Raw genomic sequence first — 15,454 nt, forward strand, 5'->3', positions numbered from 1 at the left:
GAGAACAAGTATCACAGAAGACTAGTAGAGTACGTGAGACACGTGCACAAATTAAAGCATAGTGGCGTATCTAGGAAGAGGTCACTGGAACTGTTTTGCATGATGGCTTAAGAGGCAAAAGCTCCCAGCTGCTGGAGAAAACACATGATGTGAGTAGTGATTCAATGTGTGGAAATGGAGACAAGGCAGCAGCTCCAGGTGGCGTTCACAACTTTTGTAAGCTGCTTGCCATGTGGATTGGGCCAAGTGTGTGCTAGGGAGATTTTCCACAATAGCAGCGTCCAGTCCCGGCCACAAAGACTCTCTGTGACATTAGACTGATCCACACAGTAATCTGCTTGCATTTCTTAGGACTCTGCCTGAAGTTGCAGCAGGTTAAAGTGCTTTTTCTCAGATGCATAAAGTTCACGATGAAAGGAAAACATAAATTGATAGACGAAGTGGCGAAGGTTTTCTTCCCCCCAACAGCTTCCATGGTTCACAGAATGAGAAGCTTGTGAGAGGCTGCTTCACGCATCATGGGGGAATGCAACAAATGCTTGTCTGCAGAAGTGTATCAAACAGGTACAACTCTCAGAAGCTGTGACTGGTTACGGCTCTCCCGAGTGGCCATACCTGAAGGAGCGTCTCCACCCCCATCGTTCTGCCCGGACACTGAAGTCCAGCACCGAGGGCCTTCTGGCGGTTCCCTCACTGTGAGAAGTGAGGTTACAGGAAACCAGGCAGAGGGCCTTCTTGGTAGTGGCGCCCACCCTGTGGAACGCCCTCCCAGCAGATGTCAAGGAAATAAGCAAATATCTGACTTTTAGAAGACATCTAAAAGCAGCCCTGTTTAGGGAAGTTTTTAATGTTTGATGTTTTATCACTATTATTATTATTATTATTATTATTATTATTATTATTATTATTCTGTTGAGTGCTGCCCAGAGTGCCTGGGGAAACCCAGCCAGATGGGCAGGGTATAAATGATAAATGATGAAATGATGATGATGATGATGACGACATCTTTGGGTTGGTTTCCATTTAATGTGCAAAGCAGTCCAGTGATTCAGAGAACAAGCATTTTTGTTTCCACACACTTCCCCTCTCACCTCTCTTTGGACAGAATAACCAAAACTCACCAGTATTCTTCACAACTCAGACCAGAAGCAACGCTCATGGGCTGTGTATTCGATGGGCAGCCACTGTTCTTCTTCATTCTGATGTATTTTTTGCGAGCTAAGTATCCCCTGAAAGCTAAGCAGACAGCAAGAAAGGGAAGGTTAAAACATGGGGCAAGAGCCCCTGAACTGTTGCGGCAGAAGGAGGACAAAAATATTTGTCCAAGGCCTGAGAAACAAAATTAAAATGTTCATAGCACTAACAAAATGCTTGCCATTGTGATGGGTGGTATCTGTATGGAGGGAGGGCCTCTATATGTCAAGGGCCCTGGGGTGGGAGAAACACCTAGGCGTGGATTCCACTTTTATTGAGTGTAACGCTGCCATGCAACCCCACTTTCCAGAGAGTTCGTCCCACTGAATTCAACAGGACTTCTTCTGAGCAAACATGGTTATGCTTGCAATCTAAAATGCAGTAGACTCAGGCTGAAGCAAATAGTGGTACAGGAAAGATTGTTATGTTACAAATGAGCAGAGTCTAAAATAAAAACATCTATCTATCTGATCGGCAACTTACCTCTTTTTGAAATAATTTTTATTTGATTTTACAAGTGTAAAGTTATAACAATACGAAATACATATCCATATTTAGAGATTTCTCCGAATCTCTGGACTTCCCACCAACCCCTCCATCGGTCCTTCTGTCAACCACTGGTCCCATCACCTCCTGGCAAATAGAAGGGGAAGAAATGGAGGCAGTGAGAGATTTTACTTTCTTGGGCTCCTTGATCACTGCAGATGGTGACAGCAGTCACAAAATTAAAAAGACGCCTGCTTCTTGGGAGAAAAGCAATGACAAACCTAGACAGCATCTTAAAAAAAAAAAGCAGAGACATCACCTTGCCGACAAAGGTCTGTATAGTTAAAGCTATGGTTTTCCCAGTAGTGATGTATGGAAGTGAGAGCTGGAGCATAAAGAAGGCTGATCGCCGAAGAATTGATGCGTTTGAATTATGGTGCTGGAGGAGACTCTTGAGAGTCCCATGGACTGCAAGAAGATCAAACCTATCCATTCTTAAGAAAATCAGCCCTGAGTGCTCACTGGAAGGACAGGTCGTGAAGCTGAGGCTCCAATACTTTGGCCACCTCATGAGAAGAGAAGACTCCCTGGAATAGACCCTGATGTTGGGAAAGATTGAGGGCACTAGGAGAAGGGGACGACAGAGGACGAGATGGCTGGACAGTGTTCTCGAAGCTTCCAACATGAGTCTGACCAAACTGCGGGAGGCAGTGCAAGACAGGAGTGCCTGGCGTGCTCTGGTCCATGGGGTCACGAAGAGTCCGACACGACTAAACGACTAAACAACAACAACAATCATGCAGAGAAAAAAGAAGCATTTATTCCAGCTGTCGGGGAATGGATGTGATGGCAAGATCTGATGCTATGAAACAAAAGACTCAAGGTCTTGCAAAGCAGGCGCTATATAGATCAGATGACTAGTGGATCTGGTCCAAATCTGACAGCTCGAGGGGGGTGAGGCTTGCTCCCAGCCCCAATTGTGAACGCAGGAGCGTTAAGAGAATTGCTACAGTGATGGGACTTGCCAGGGATAGTGGCAGAAGCTTCAACTCCTTTCCCAAAGCGGCCCACTGGCAGAACTAGCTGCTGATGAAAGAGTCCTATGATCTTCCCTGCTTCCTGCTTTGCTGAACAAATAATGCCAGCAGCAAATCAATGCAAATATGAATGGGTTTTGAAATATGCCGCGGTGCAGGAATACCAGGGACAGCTCACTCGCTGTAGCATTTAGATAGATGCAAATCATTTCCCAGCAAAGATGTTTACAGAATATCCTGTTAGCGTAAGAAGGCAGGGGTGGGTGGGCAGGAGAGAGGGGTGGGGGGGAAAGCTGACGTTAGGTGGATGAGCCATCACAGCTATTTGCATCGCTGACTATCCCTGGTTTTGACACTAAGCACTTGGCTCAAGGAGTGTGAAATTAGCAGGCACACACTGCTAGTGCCCCAGGAACAATCCCCACATCAATGAAGAAGAATGATTACCAGCTGCCACTTTATTCTCACCTTATGCATTTAATAATATTCTCCGTTGCACCGCCATAATGAATTAGATCCCAATCTTCGCATTGCTAATGATGGGACTATTAAGACTCAGGGCCAACGGAGTAAGACTTGAAATGAATATTGCTGTCGTTTTATTATTAGTCATTTGGGGCGAAGTGTACCTGGTGTGCTGGGAATATTGATACAGTATTGACATAAAACGAGACTCCCCTCAGCTTCAATGGGTGCATTGCATTCCTATAAAACGTGCTGAGGTGTATCAGTCATTCATGGTGTGGTTCAATTTTGTTAAAATGAAAAAAGAGGGTGCCTCTGAACCCACTCCCCAATTATCTCCAGGAGAAACGAATGCCTGATTTGGGGACCTGATTTAGGCCAGCCTACCCCAAATGGTACCCTCTAGATCCGTGATGGCCAAACTTGGCCCTCCAGCTGTTTTGTGACTACAAGTCCCATCATCCCTAGCTAACAGGACCAGTGGTCAGGGATGATGGGAATTGTAGTCCCAAAACAGCTGGAGGGCCAAGTTTGGCCATCACTGCTCTAGATGGTTTAGACTACAACTCCCATGATCCCTAAGGCAGCAGAGTCATGGTAGCTAGGGATGATGCAAGTTGCAATCAAAACATATATTAAAACTAACATCTTTTTAGATGCCAGGTAACAGTAGATTTGTTTGCTTGCACTTCTGTTTAATGTAACTATGTTGCTTAGACTGATAGTTTTCTTAATTGTTTGCCATTTTAGATTTTTTTATGTGGAAAGAGAGAGAAAGATAGAGAGAGTTTTGATTCTATCAATGTTTAATTGTTTTACATGATTCCTCCCATGTTTTTAAGCCGTTCTTTTTTTATCTGTAAGCCACCTTGAGTCTTTGTCAGGGGGGAAAGGTGAGGTATAATCATAAAAAAAGCTAGCTGATTGCTTTTCACTGGCTAGGGTACGGGGGCAGTGAGGATTGGGAGTGAGAGAGGCTTCACCCATCTGCCGAGATTTCTTAAGACTGAGCAAGGGTCATTTTTTCATATATGGTGGACATGTAAAAAAAAAGCTAAAGGCTTTTGGAAAATGATATATAATGAAATGAAGATGTTGAAATGGGCTATTCCCAAAAGACCCAAAGCTTTTCTTATAGGGATAACTGGGACGGAAATTCTGAAGTAAATGATCAAACTACTTATGGATGTGGCAAGAGTAGCTAGAATGCTACCGGTATATGCACTGAAATGGAAAGAAGGTACCAATGAAGAAGGAATGGCTTTTAAAAGTAATGGACTATGCAGAAATGGCAAAGCCAACAGCAATATTAAGAGATCAAAATGATGAACTTTTTAATAGAAGAATGGAGGCCTTTTGGGGGACTGTTTGAAAAAGTACCACAATCAAATGAAACTGCGGGCAGGATTCAAGATACGAGCAGAGGATGAAAAATGATAAAAGTAATCGTATCAGAGGGATTTCTGGAATAGATAAGAGTTTGGTATATAACGCAGGAGAAAAGGGTTTGAACAAAAACACTGGGGAAGTGGGGGTGGGAAGTCAATATATAGAATCCTAGAACTGTATTGTTGGAAGGGACCCTGAGGATCATCTAGTCCAGGGATATGCAGTTGTCCTATACAGTGGTACCTCTACTTACGAATAACTCTACTTATGAATGTTTCTACTTATGAATGGAGCTCCGTCCGCCATCTTGGATGTGGTTTAGATAGGATTTTTTTTTCTACTTACGAATTTTTAGATAGGGTTGCTTCTACTTACAATTTTTTTCTCCCAATGCAGTCCTATGGGATTCGACTTACAATTTTTTTCGACTTACAAATGTGTGTTCGGAACGCATTCAATTTGTAAGTAGAGGTACCGGTACCACTGTACAGGGATCAAACCTGCAACCTTGGGGTTCTCAGCACCATGCTCTAACCTAATGAAACAACGTGACTGTTTAATTTGAAGTCATTTTTTTATATATATAAAAAGGGAAATTCAATAACAATTATATCAAAGCAGAGAGAGACTAAGTGAGCGGAAATTATTAATCCTGCAGCCACCTCTCTACTACAAATTCTAGGATCAGCTTTCTCCTTTCCTCAATTATTCTACAGCGACTTGTTTTGCGGCAGCACTATGCTTCCTCTTAGGGAATGGATTCTCAAGTGCATTTAGGTTTTGTTTTGTTTTTTATTAAAAAAATAGATAAAATTTCTACCCCCATTGGAGGATAGAAACAAACATTTTCTCCCCACCCACACACCCATTCCAACATTTCATCTGATGTCTGCTGCTGTTCTCCTTGGTTCCACTGAGAACTCCTAGCCCAGCCGTTCGGGTATGCGAAAGGCATCTGTTTATTTTCAAAATGCAAATGCAGCCTACACCTCAAAAGACTGCACTGCAAGGAAATGAGCAACCCGGCCAAGATCTCTTGCTGTCAAAACCACTCAGAGGATATCCTGAAATCTGAATGAAGCTGCCCCCCCCTTGCAACAATTAAAATGAGCAGGCTAATCCTGGAAGAATTATTCAGGCAAATCATTTTTTTCACACAGTATGAAGCAATGATAAGGTCATTTACAAAAGAAACCACTGCCTTTGAAATGGCAACTTGTAGACAGGGGGACCTGCCTGGAGGAGGGCCATAGATAACACTAAAGACTGTGCGTCGTCGTCCCCCACCCACCCACTTCCCCCACATCCCAACAACACCAGCCTCATAGTCTTTGGAACAGATTCTGATGAGGGAAGGGTCCAATAAGGTTAATACCCCCACTTTGATCTCTGTCAAGGCAAGAATTAATTTACATTTCAGATGAAAAAGGTTGACAGCATGAAAAGGCATCTTGTTTCTGGTATGTGAATGTGCTGGTAATAGATCGGGAATTCTGAAAGGAAGTTCTGAGGAAGCTAAAGGGATAAGCCTCAGTGCTGCTTTTACTGGGAAGGAGATGAAAGGGAAACAAATCTCAATATGAGCGGAGCTGTAGAAACAAGCAAGCCAAGTGCTTCCTAAATTTCAAGACCACCTTTCTTCCTCCCCACCCCTGTAACATTCTCCTTTTCTTTTCTTTTTCCCCCAGAGACATATATTTTAATTAGATGGTTCTTTGAACGCCCAGGTAACAAATGCAACCGATGCACTTCGTAGAATCAAAACTCCTCGTGCTCATATTTCTTGTGAATGAAACACTGTCCCTTAATTACAACCCCATTGTGAGCGCTGGGGTGTGGGGTCTTCACAACACCAAGCAGTGTTGATCCAACACAAGCATTGATGTGTTTTTAAAATAATATTATTTGACTACCCATCAATAAACATTCACCGAGTGGCTTGTGAAGGGAATACTGAAAACACAGAATGCAATAGTTAAAATCAACAGTAAGCGATAAAAGACAGCAAAAAAAACCAAAAGAGAAGCTTTACTCATAACAAAGACAGTATAACTAGTTTACGGTTTGTATTGAAACCACACTAAGCCACAGCAGTCCACAGTAGATTCAAAATGTTATTTAGAAACCTGGATAAATAACAAAAGTCCATAGAAAAGGCACCATACTCTAAGCATCACACATCTGTAGTCTAGCAAAATCAGGGGGGAAATGGCTACACATAGTAATTGCTGCTTATATTTTGGAAATATGGATGCAGAGATAAACAAGTGGGACTTGCATTAAACTGTTGCCGCAAAGAGTGCTGCTGCTCTTGGTTCCTCTCCCTTCCTGGTTTTCCATTCCGCACCCCCAACGTTCGTGCGGCACCCCATGTCCAGGAAACACATTCACCCCCCTCCAATAACAAAGCTGCTCTCCTCAAGGATGGGGGAAATGACACTATCCTATTGCTATCATTGCTACCTTTCTTGGTTCAGAAATATATATGTGGCGCTGGTACGCGTCTATCGATTGCGTGTGCCAAAACGAAATGGCTGCTGAAAAGAGAAGCCAGTCTGCAATATCAGTGGTGTGATTTGTTTGGGGCAAAAGTGCCCATGAGTGCCTGATAAATAAAATGGTTAAGATAATATACTGTATACACTGGTACCTCGGGTTACAAACGCTTCAGGTTACAGACTCCGCTAACCTGGAAGCAGTACCTCGGGTTGAGAACTTTACCTCAGGATGAGAACAGAAATCGTGTGGCTGCGGCACAGCAGCAGCAGGAGGCCCCATTAGCTAAAGTGGTACCTCAGGTTAAGAACAGTTTCAGGTTAAGAACGGACCTCCAGAACGAATCAAGTTCTTAACCCGAGGTACCACTGTAACTTGCTCCACTTGCAGGAATAAATATCCACGTTAATGCTATGTATTCTGTGGTCTGTGTTTGCATGATCTTGAGTCTGGACTAAGGATTCTGAGCCCCTGTGTTCTGATTCGATACATGATATCCAATCACAGAACATTTCAGGATTTGGGCCTCTGCCATTGGCCCTTAAACTCTGAGTCATGACTCGCAGCTTAGAAGTTTAGACAGCCAATCACGTTGGGATTGGGTGTGGCCCAGGCCTTCAGAAACGTATAAAAGCAGTTGCTTTGCCCCTGTTGTCCAGTTCTGTTAGTTTAATAAACGTTCTTGCTGCTATAACCGTGTCTTGCCTCGTGGGAACCCACCTACACTTCATATAACTTGCTCCATTCGCAGGAATAAATATCCATGTTAACGCATCCAATCCGATAGCACGACAAGCCACTTTTCTGAGAGCTAGAATTTGATTTAGAAATGTTTGTTGTCATTGCTATGCTGCAGCAGCTGTGGGCTGTCATGCCTAACAGGGAATGCACGCATTTGTCTCTTGAGGTGGCGCATGCTTCACTAGCCCCCAGCAGAACAGGAAAGGCTCGCAGCCACAGGGCCTGGTTTCACGGGCAGCCCTGGGAAGGGTACGTAAGCCTCCCCTCAAGCAAGGCACATCTCCTTCCACCTGCCCTTCATTGCTGAACTTTGGTCATTAACATCCCCTGCTATTTTTATTTCAGAGACCGTAGCATACGGGACACAACTCGCCCACCGTTGTTGTTGTTATTGTGACCGACTCTTTGTGACTCCATAGACCAGAGCAGGCCCACCTAGAAATATACTTTGCCTCCTCTGTCGTCGTCCCCCTTTTAAATTCTGGTGCTGTCCCTGCTGGTTTAGTTATGGCCTGCCTTCTCAAGTGCTATGAGGAGGAACAGCTGGTGGCCAACCATCAAAACCCGTCCTGAGGCAACTGCCTGGCAACCACAGCATCAAACTTCGAAAACAGCTGTGCCTCCCTCTGGGAGCGGCGCTGCCTGCGCATCATCGCAGAGCACAGCGAGTGATAAATATGCCATTCCTTCTGAGCCTGGCAGAAATGTGGAGTCGTTTTCCAAGTGCCGGCTAAAGAGGATCAGATGTGAACTGGTCCATTTGAGCATCAAAAAACCCTTTTGTTATTGAATGTCTTTCTAGAAGCAGTGGCCCTCCTCGTGCACATGGTGGGGAGTGCCTTCTAAGGCCTCACACACCTATGGCAGGTGTGGACTGAGTGCCCCCGCCCCACAACCATGGGAGAGGGGTGATGAACTCAGCTGAGCAATGGGAATGTCTGTGCTCAGAGGCAACCCGAGAGAGAAGGCCCTCAGCACTGCAGTATAAACAAAGCTCTCCCAGAGTGCATGGTGTATGATCCTGGGGAAAGCATTTCCTGATGAATACTACGGTACCAGACAACCTGCGTCCTCATAGCAGTAATAATGCAAGAGGGACAGGACTGGAATGGAAAGGTAAAGGACCCCTGGACAAAGGTGACTATGGGGTGCGGCACTCATCTCACTTTCAAGCCGAGAGAGCCGCCGTTTGTCCACAGACAGCTCTCCGGGTCGTGTGGCCAGCATGACTAAACCGCTTCTGGCACAACAGGACACCGTGACGGAAGCCAGAGCGCACGGAAACGCCGTTTATCTTCCTGCCACAGCGGTACCTATTTATCTACTTGCACTGGCGTGCTTTCGAACTGCTAGGTTGGCAGGAGCTGGGACACCCCATCGCAGGGAATTAAGCCGCCAACCTTATGATCAGCAAGCCCAAGAGGCTCAGTGGTTTAGACCACAACGCCACCCGCATCCCATTGGAATGGAAAGACGTAGGTATTGTATATGCTGACAAAGCACCACCTCACAGTTGTTGCCTTTGTCCAATTTTGGGGGGTTCCCTTCAAGCTTCCTGTGTCACAGCCCAGCCTATTAAGCACCCCTCAGCAGAGAATTTCAGGGAGTTGTGGGCAGGGTTGTTTCCCCCCCCCCAGCAGGAACTTTTTTTATTTTTGCGTCAAAAAAACTGGTTGGGGGGGATTGTGCTGTGAGGAAAAGGCAGGTGGGGAAGTTATGCACACTTGCCTCTAAAGCATACCAAGGCTTTTCTCATGCTGGTCCTGTTTATTTCAGAGTTGCTAATTGAACATACCTTGACTACCTCTTATATAAAAAAAAGATATGAATCTATATGGTCTGCCTGCTCTAAAGATGTACCGCACCATTGGATAATTGGCGCCTTACCACCTTGTTTGCTTTTTGTGGGGAAAAAAAGTTTGCTTGTTTTAAAAAAAACCACCCCAAGGGTAGTAATGATATAATACAGAATGCTGGGGTGCCTGTAAGACTGACAATGGGGTTGCTGTATTATGCATTGAATCTGCACCCTGGTCGGAGCCAGCTCTTCCACCAGGTTCCTGAATGGCGCATCCGAACTTCAGGCACAGGGAAGCCAGCAGTCAGGAGAAGCGTGTTTAAGTTCCTTTTGTTTTGGCTGCGCGTGATTTCTGCCAGACACAAACACTGACATGGGAAGTTACCCGCAGTAAAATAGGTGTCAGCTGTGAAAATATTGTTTTAATTACCTGCTTGAATATGAATAGCAGCATCAGTTCTTCTGTTCTTTATATCCTTGAACTTCCTGCGTGCATCATATCCTCTCCAGGCTAAAAATACAAAGCCATGTGTTGTGAATTACACTCGCTTTAAAGGAAAGGCTGCCGCAGAGTCAGAAAAAACGGGCCACCGTTTTGATCCCTCCTGCCCTCAGCCTTCTTCCTCACCCCACCAAAGCGCTCTCCCGGTTAAGTGGCCTGTTGAATGCTGGGCTCATGACTGAAGTAGGTTTAAGCAGCTCCCTGCGGCTTCAAACAGTTCCTTCAGCCTTTCTGTCACAGTGTGGGCTCTTTGATTAGGTTTGCCACCTCCCCCAGTGGGAAGAAAAAACAGTGGCCGAATGCTTGTTTGCATGTGTTGAGTCGTTTGAATATAGGCAAATTCAGAACACAGCGCAGAGCGCTTTAGCAACTAAGGGTGAACCATTGTCGTTTTTTAAAGGTCAAGGTAGCAGCAACCTTTTAGCCCCCAGGTTCCTACACAGAACAAGCCGCTTTAATACAAGAAGCGCTTCCGTTGCATCTTGATGCGATGAAGTACGCAGCAGACCAATGCCACCCCTCGTGTCTTTGCCACCACAAGATGCTCTCTAATATTAATTTCCAGCTTTTGGGATCTCACTAGACTACAATCTCCAGCAACATCCGTCTGCCTGCACTGGAGGTCAGCTGTGTCGCTGACGTAATGGAAAGCATTTAGGAGCACCATCAGCTGCAGACTATGGGATGCCACTGTGTTCCTGTTTAAATAGGAACCTTTCCTCCCATCTTAGCGAAAAAAATGGACAGGGCAGAGAGAGGCGGAGGCAGGGCTGAGTAACAGATGGCCCACAAGTCTCACTGAACCCTTCCCCGCATCAGGTTAGAAGTGACTCACACTTGCTTTCATCCCAGCAAAGCACCCTCTCTCAATGTGAAAGGAGTCAACCCTGGAGGCAGAGGCCTATAAGGAACAATGTCCTTGCTTTTTTTGGCTCTGAGGGAAGGCACCTGCCAGATCAGAAGCTGCTTTCCGCCTTGCACTGCTCACCAGCAGGCAAAAACACAGCATACATCTCGAACATCTCCCCCCAGTGTAAAATACAAATGGTAAAATTCCTCTCTTTCATTTGCCAAGAGACTATCTATCTTCTTGTTGACTGTAGCCTTTAAAAACACCTGAAAGGTAACATTTTCAAGGGCAGGGTATATGGAGTTAACCCATCCTGGATAGCTCATTCAGCAGAGCGTGGGACTCTTAATCTCAGATTGTGGGTTGGGTAAAAGAGTCCTGGGCAGAGTGACGTAGTGGGCAGAGTGGTGTAGTGGGGGTGTGGCAAAGGGGCGGGTGCCTCAGGTGCAAAATTGTTAGGGGTGCAAAATTTCAGCACCTGGGGCTGCCTCAATCCAGCTGAGTGTTTCCCTCCTTGGGCTCCACTGAAAACGGCTTCTTAATGAAAACCAAGAAGTGACCTCTCCAGACAACGGAATGACTCTTATCTCTGCAGCTGTGATCTCCCAGGTGATGCAGGTGCCATTGGGCAGTTGAATGTAGATGGGTACGTTTCCCTCTGTGTGGCCCCGGGAGCTGACAACCCACGCTATGCCACTGCTTGGACTAGATGAACCTTGTGGTCCCTGCCAACTCTATAATATATGCAGAGCACTCAGTAGGCCACTGGAAAAAAAATGCAGAAACGGCAGGCAGTTTGTTGGGGGTTCTTTTGTGTCCTTAAACACAACCCTACTATGCTGAGCATCCTAAGAAGTCTAACATAGCCTCAAGACCAAACAGGTTCTGCATTCAAACTGAAGGAATATATGGCATTCCAGAAATAGGCCCAGCAGACACAGCAATCATTTGGAATGTAGATGTGCGTACTCTTTTCTTTAAAAAAAATCAACATCACACCAGCAGCCCCTCATTTCTCATGTGTGCTTCATAGCCCAGAAGAGACAATTAACAGCACTGCTCTTCTTTTGTTTACAGGCAAAGCCTATAAATGTGTTTAAGCAAAGACATTAGCGATTACAAAGTTGATAAGTTAGCAATGAATCTGCGTAATGCTGGCATCAGTTAACTGGAGAGGAAGAACCCACCACATGTTATTTGGGGTTTAACATCCAGCCATTAAGAAAACGAATAGGCAATTTGTGTGCAATTTAACAGCTTGAAACTCTGGGATCATCTATGATATAGGGGAACTCGGGAACATTTACCTGACTGAATGGCAATGGCACTGTTTGTTCTTTTCTCTTTGAGTTTCTTGTACCTCCTAGCTCCAAGCCACCCTTTGGTATAAGCCTGCATGGTCACCACCCTGCCTATAACTTCACGCAGAAACAAGTTCAGTTGTTCAACATGGTAATACTTCAAGAAAACCTGCAATGAAACCAACAAGGTCAAACGTGACGTGACACGTAAGTATGAGAAAATAATTAAGGAGGGTGTTCTGGACTCTGGAGGGTGATAGGAAAAGGAACAGTGATGCTGGCTGTTGAAATTTGCACTTGCATTGTAAAGTACCTTGCCACATTGCACGCACAGTAAATGAATGTGTAGCATAGGATTTCTTTATGGTGATGGCTGCATTATTTCTTAGGCTGGGTTTTGGCAAGCATGGGATGGGAAAGGAAACGGATTAAGTTTGCATTTAAAGGCGAACCTACCAAATTCACACTTTGCGAAACGATGCGAGAACCAAAACACGGCTACCCTTCAAACTCCTTTAAATTTTGCAGCGCAGCTACCCAGCCAATCAATGTGTACAAAAACGCATATGTTAAAGTGCTGGGCAGAAATGCGTGTATTAGTGAAAATAATGCATGATGTATGGAGATATGTGTACGGTAGGAAAAAACTGCATACAAACATGTGTTTATTAGGAGAAATGCACACTAAAATCCTGATGCTTCATGAGGATTAAAAATAATATTAACCTCCCACATTTAGGCAGCAATTTGTTAATCGAATTTATGATTGGCAAAAGGAGAAACTGAGAGATCAAAATGGATTGGTCCATCCACCCCTACAGCAAACAGGTTCTCCTCCACCCACCCACCATGAAAAACAGCTTATTTTTATTGAGCTCAGTTCTGAGCCTGGCACCTCAGACCCCATTGCGCTCCTGATGGCAGAACTGGCAGAATGACAAATCCCTGATCTGTGAGTACCCCCAAACCTTATTACTTTTGGGAGTAAAGCAACAATACCTGCAGTGAGTTACTTGAAATGTGGGTTGGGGGGTTGGGGTGTAGAATGAAAGGCAACCTAATCTTCCCACAGTTAGTACCTGTATATTATTTCTCTCTCTCAGGATTTACAATGCTTCTGGTGCATCTGATCTCCTCGGAATGAATTCCAGGCACCCTGGGGAAATTATATTTGTTGGGGGTGCAGCAACAACACTCCAGGTGCCGGGAAGTGGGCAGAAAGAGACCATCTTCCAACCCCTGCTTGCTGCAACAGCACCCAGTTAAGGTGGGGATGCGAGGGGAAGCTGCAGCTTCAGCTGGAGAAAAACCAACCGTGGAAGGGGACCAGGTTCAAATCATGGCAGGTGGCGTTATGAGCATGTCACATTTGTCCTGCTTCCCAGAGGCAGGTGTTGTGGCTACAGTGTCAGAGCAGGACCTGGGAGACCAGGGTTCAAATCCCCCCTCGGACATGAAGCTCACTGGGTGACTTTGGATCAATCCCTCACTCTCAGCATGACCTACTTCACAGGGTTGTCGAAAGGGGGAAATACGGAGGCAGAAAGAGTGTATGCCACCTTAAGCTCCTCGCAGGAGAGATGGGATAGACATGCAATAAATAACGATGGAACAATGGAACAACGTAAGAGGGACCTTTGCAAAATAGGATGGGCCTAGGTGGACCTTTGTGTTGATCCAGCAAGGCTTTTCTTACTTTTAAAATGTGTGGGCAGTATTTTTTACATGGTGGAGCCACCAAACTGGCCATTTCTCAGCCTGCATTCTGCAGTGAAATAGTTCCCAAGAAGGGCTGTGCATCACCACTATTCCGATTTGCAGAAACAATGCTGGCGTTAAGCAGGGTACAGGGTAAACACTGCTCCACCTTATTAGATATGTATGTGGAGGACAATACTGTACAGTGGTACCTCTACTTACGAATAACTAATAATAATAATAATAATAAATAATAAATAATAATAATAATAATAAGTTATTTATACCCCACCCATCTGGCCCGGGTTCCCCCAGCCACTCTGGGCGGCTTCCAACAAAATATTAAAATACAGAAATCCATCAAACATTAAAAGTTTCCCTAAACAGGGCTGCCTTGAGATGCCTTCTAAAGGTCTGGTAATTGTTATTCTCTTTGACCTCTGGTGGGAGGGCATTCCACAGGACGGGCGCCACTACCGAGAAGGCCCTCTGCCTGGTTCCCTGTAACTTGGCTTCTCGTAGCGAGGGAACTGCCAGAAGGCCCTCGGCACTGGACCTCAGTGTCCAGGCAGAACGATGGGGGAGGAGACGCTCCTTCAGGTAACTCTACTTATGAATGTTTCTACTTACGAATGGAGCTCCGTCCGCCATCTTGAATGCGGTTTAGATAGGATTTTTTCTACTTACGAATTTTTAGATAGGGTTGCTTCGACTTACGAATTTTTTCTCCCAATGCATTCCTATGGGATTCGACTTACAAAATTTTTCTACTTATGAATGTGCGTTCGGAATGCATTAAATTTGTAAGTAGGTACCACTGTACCTTGCCTGAAAGCACCTATCAACACCTTCCAGTTTATACATCTTATTCCTGATGTGCACATGCAGTGCTTGTCTCTCTCCACCCCCCCCCAATGCATTATGACATCTGAATCAGCCCTTAAGTTGCACCATTAAGCTCTGCTGAGAACATAATAGGAGCACCACATACTATTTTAAGCATTGGTCCTATTTTGCATTGCCAATGGAACATCCCTGATTGCAAAAGTACTGCCCCAGAAGGTCCCTTGTTTCCCCAAATCTTATAAGAAAAGGAGTAGGAAGCAGCATTCCTCAAGGTTAGATTGGCCTCAACCAGGGCCAGGGCCTTTTCAGCTCTGGCCCCGGCCTAGTGGAACGCCCTACCGCAGGAGATCAGGGCCCTGCAGTATTCGACATCTTTACGCAGGGCCTGCAAGAAGGAGGTGTTCCACCTGGCCTTGGGCTGGACTCAGTCTAACCACCCCCTCTCATTTTTTTGATGGAACCTCTTATATGGGAATTTGTATATAAATTTTCCCTCGGCTCTTTTTGCTGGCCCATGTGGACCAGCATGGATAGTTGGCCCCGGTGAATATTTGATGTTTTCTCCCCCTATGGCTTTGATCTATGGGCTACCACTAAAATGAGGCTGCATTTTAAACTGTATTCTAACTTATACAGTATTTTAATCAACTT

General features: G+C 45.2%; 1 protein-coding gene across 1 annotated transcript in view; it reads right to left on the reverse strand.

The window, feature by feature from the left end:
• Positions 1-15,454, reverse strand: part of MYO3B (myosin IIIB) — a 253,454-nt gene that overhangs the window by 51,881 nt on the left and 186,119 nt on the right. The window contains exons 28-30 of the mRNA XM_060281215.1: positions 12,266-12,428; positions 10,037-10,117; positions 1,122-1,236 (exon numbers count right to left, since the gene is read on the reverse strand). Coding sequence (XP_060137198.1) covers positions 1,122-1,236; positions 10,037-10,117; positions 12,266-12,428 — 359 coding nt within the window. The remainder of the gene's footprint in view (positions 1-1,121; positions 1,237-10,036; positions 10,118-12,265; positions 12,429-15,454) is intronic.

This window comes from Zootoca vivipara, chromosome 1 (assembly GCF_963506605.1).
Source record: "Zootoca vivipara chromosome 1, rZooViv1.1, whole genome shotgun sequence".
NCBI lineage: Eukaryota > Metazoa > Chordata > Lepidosauria > Squamata > Lacertidae > Zootoca > Zootoca vivipara.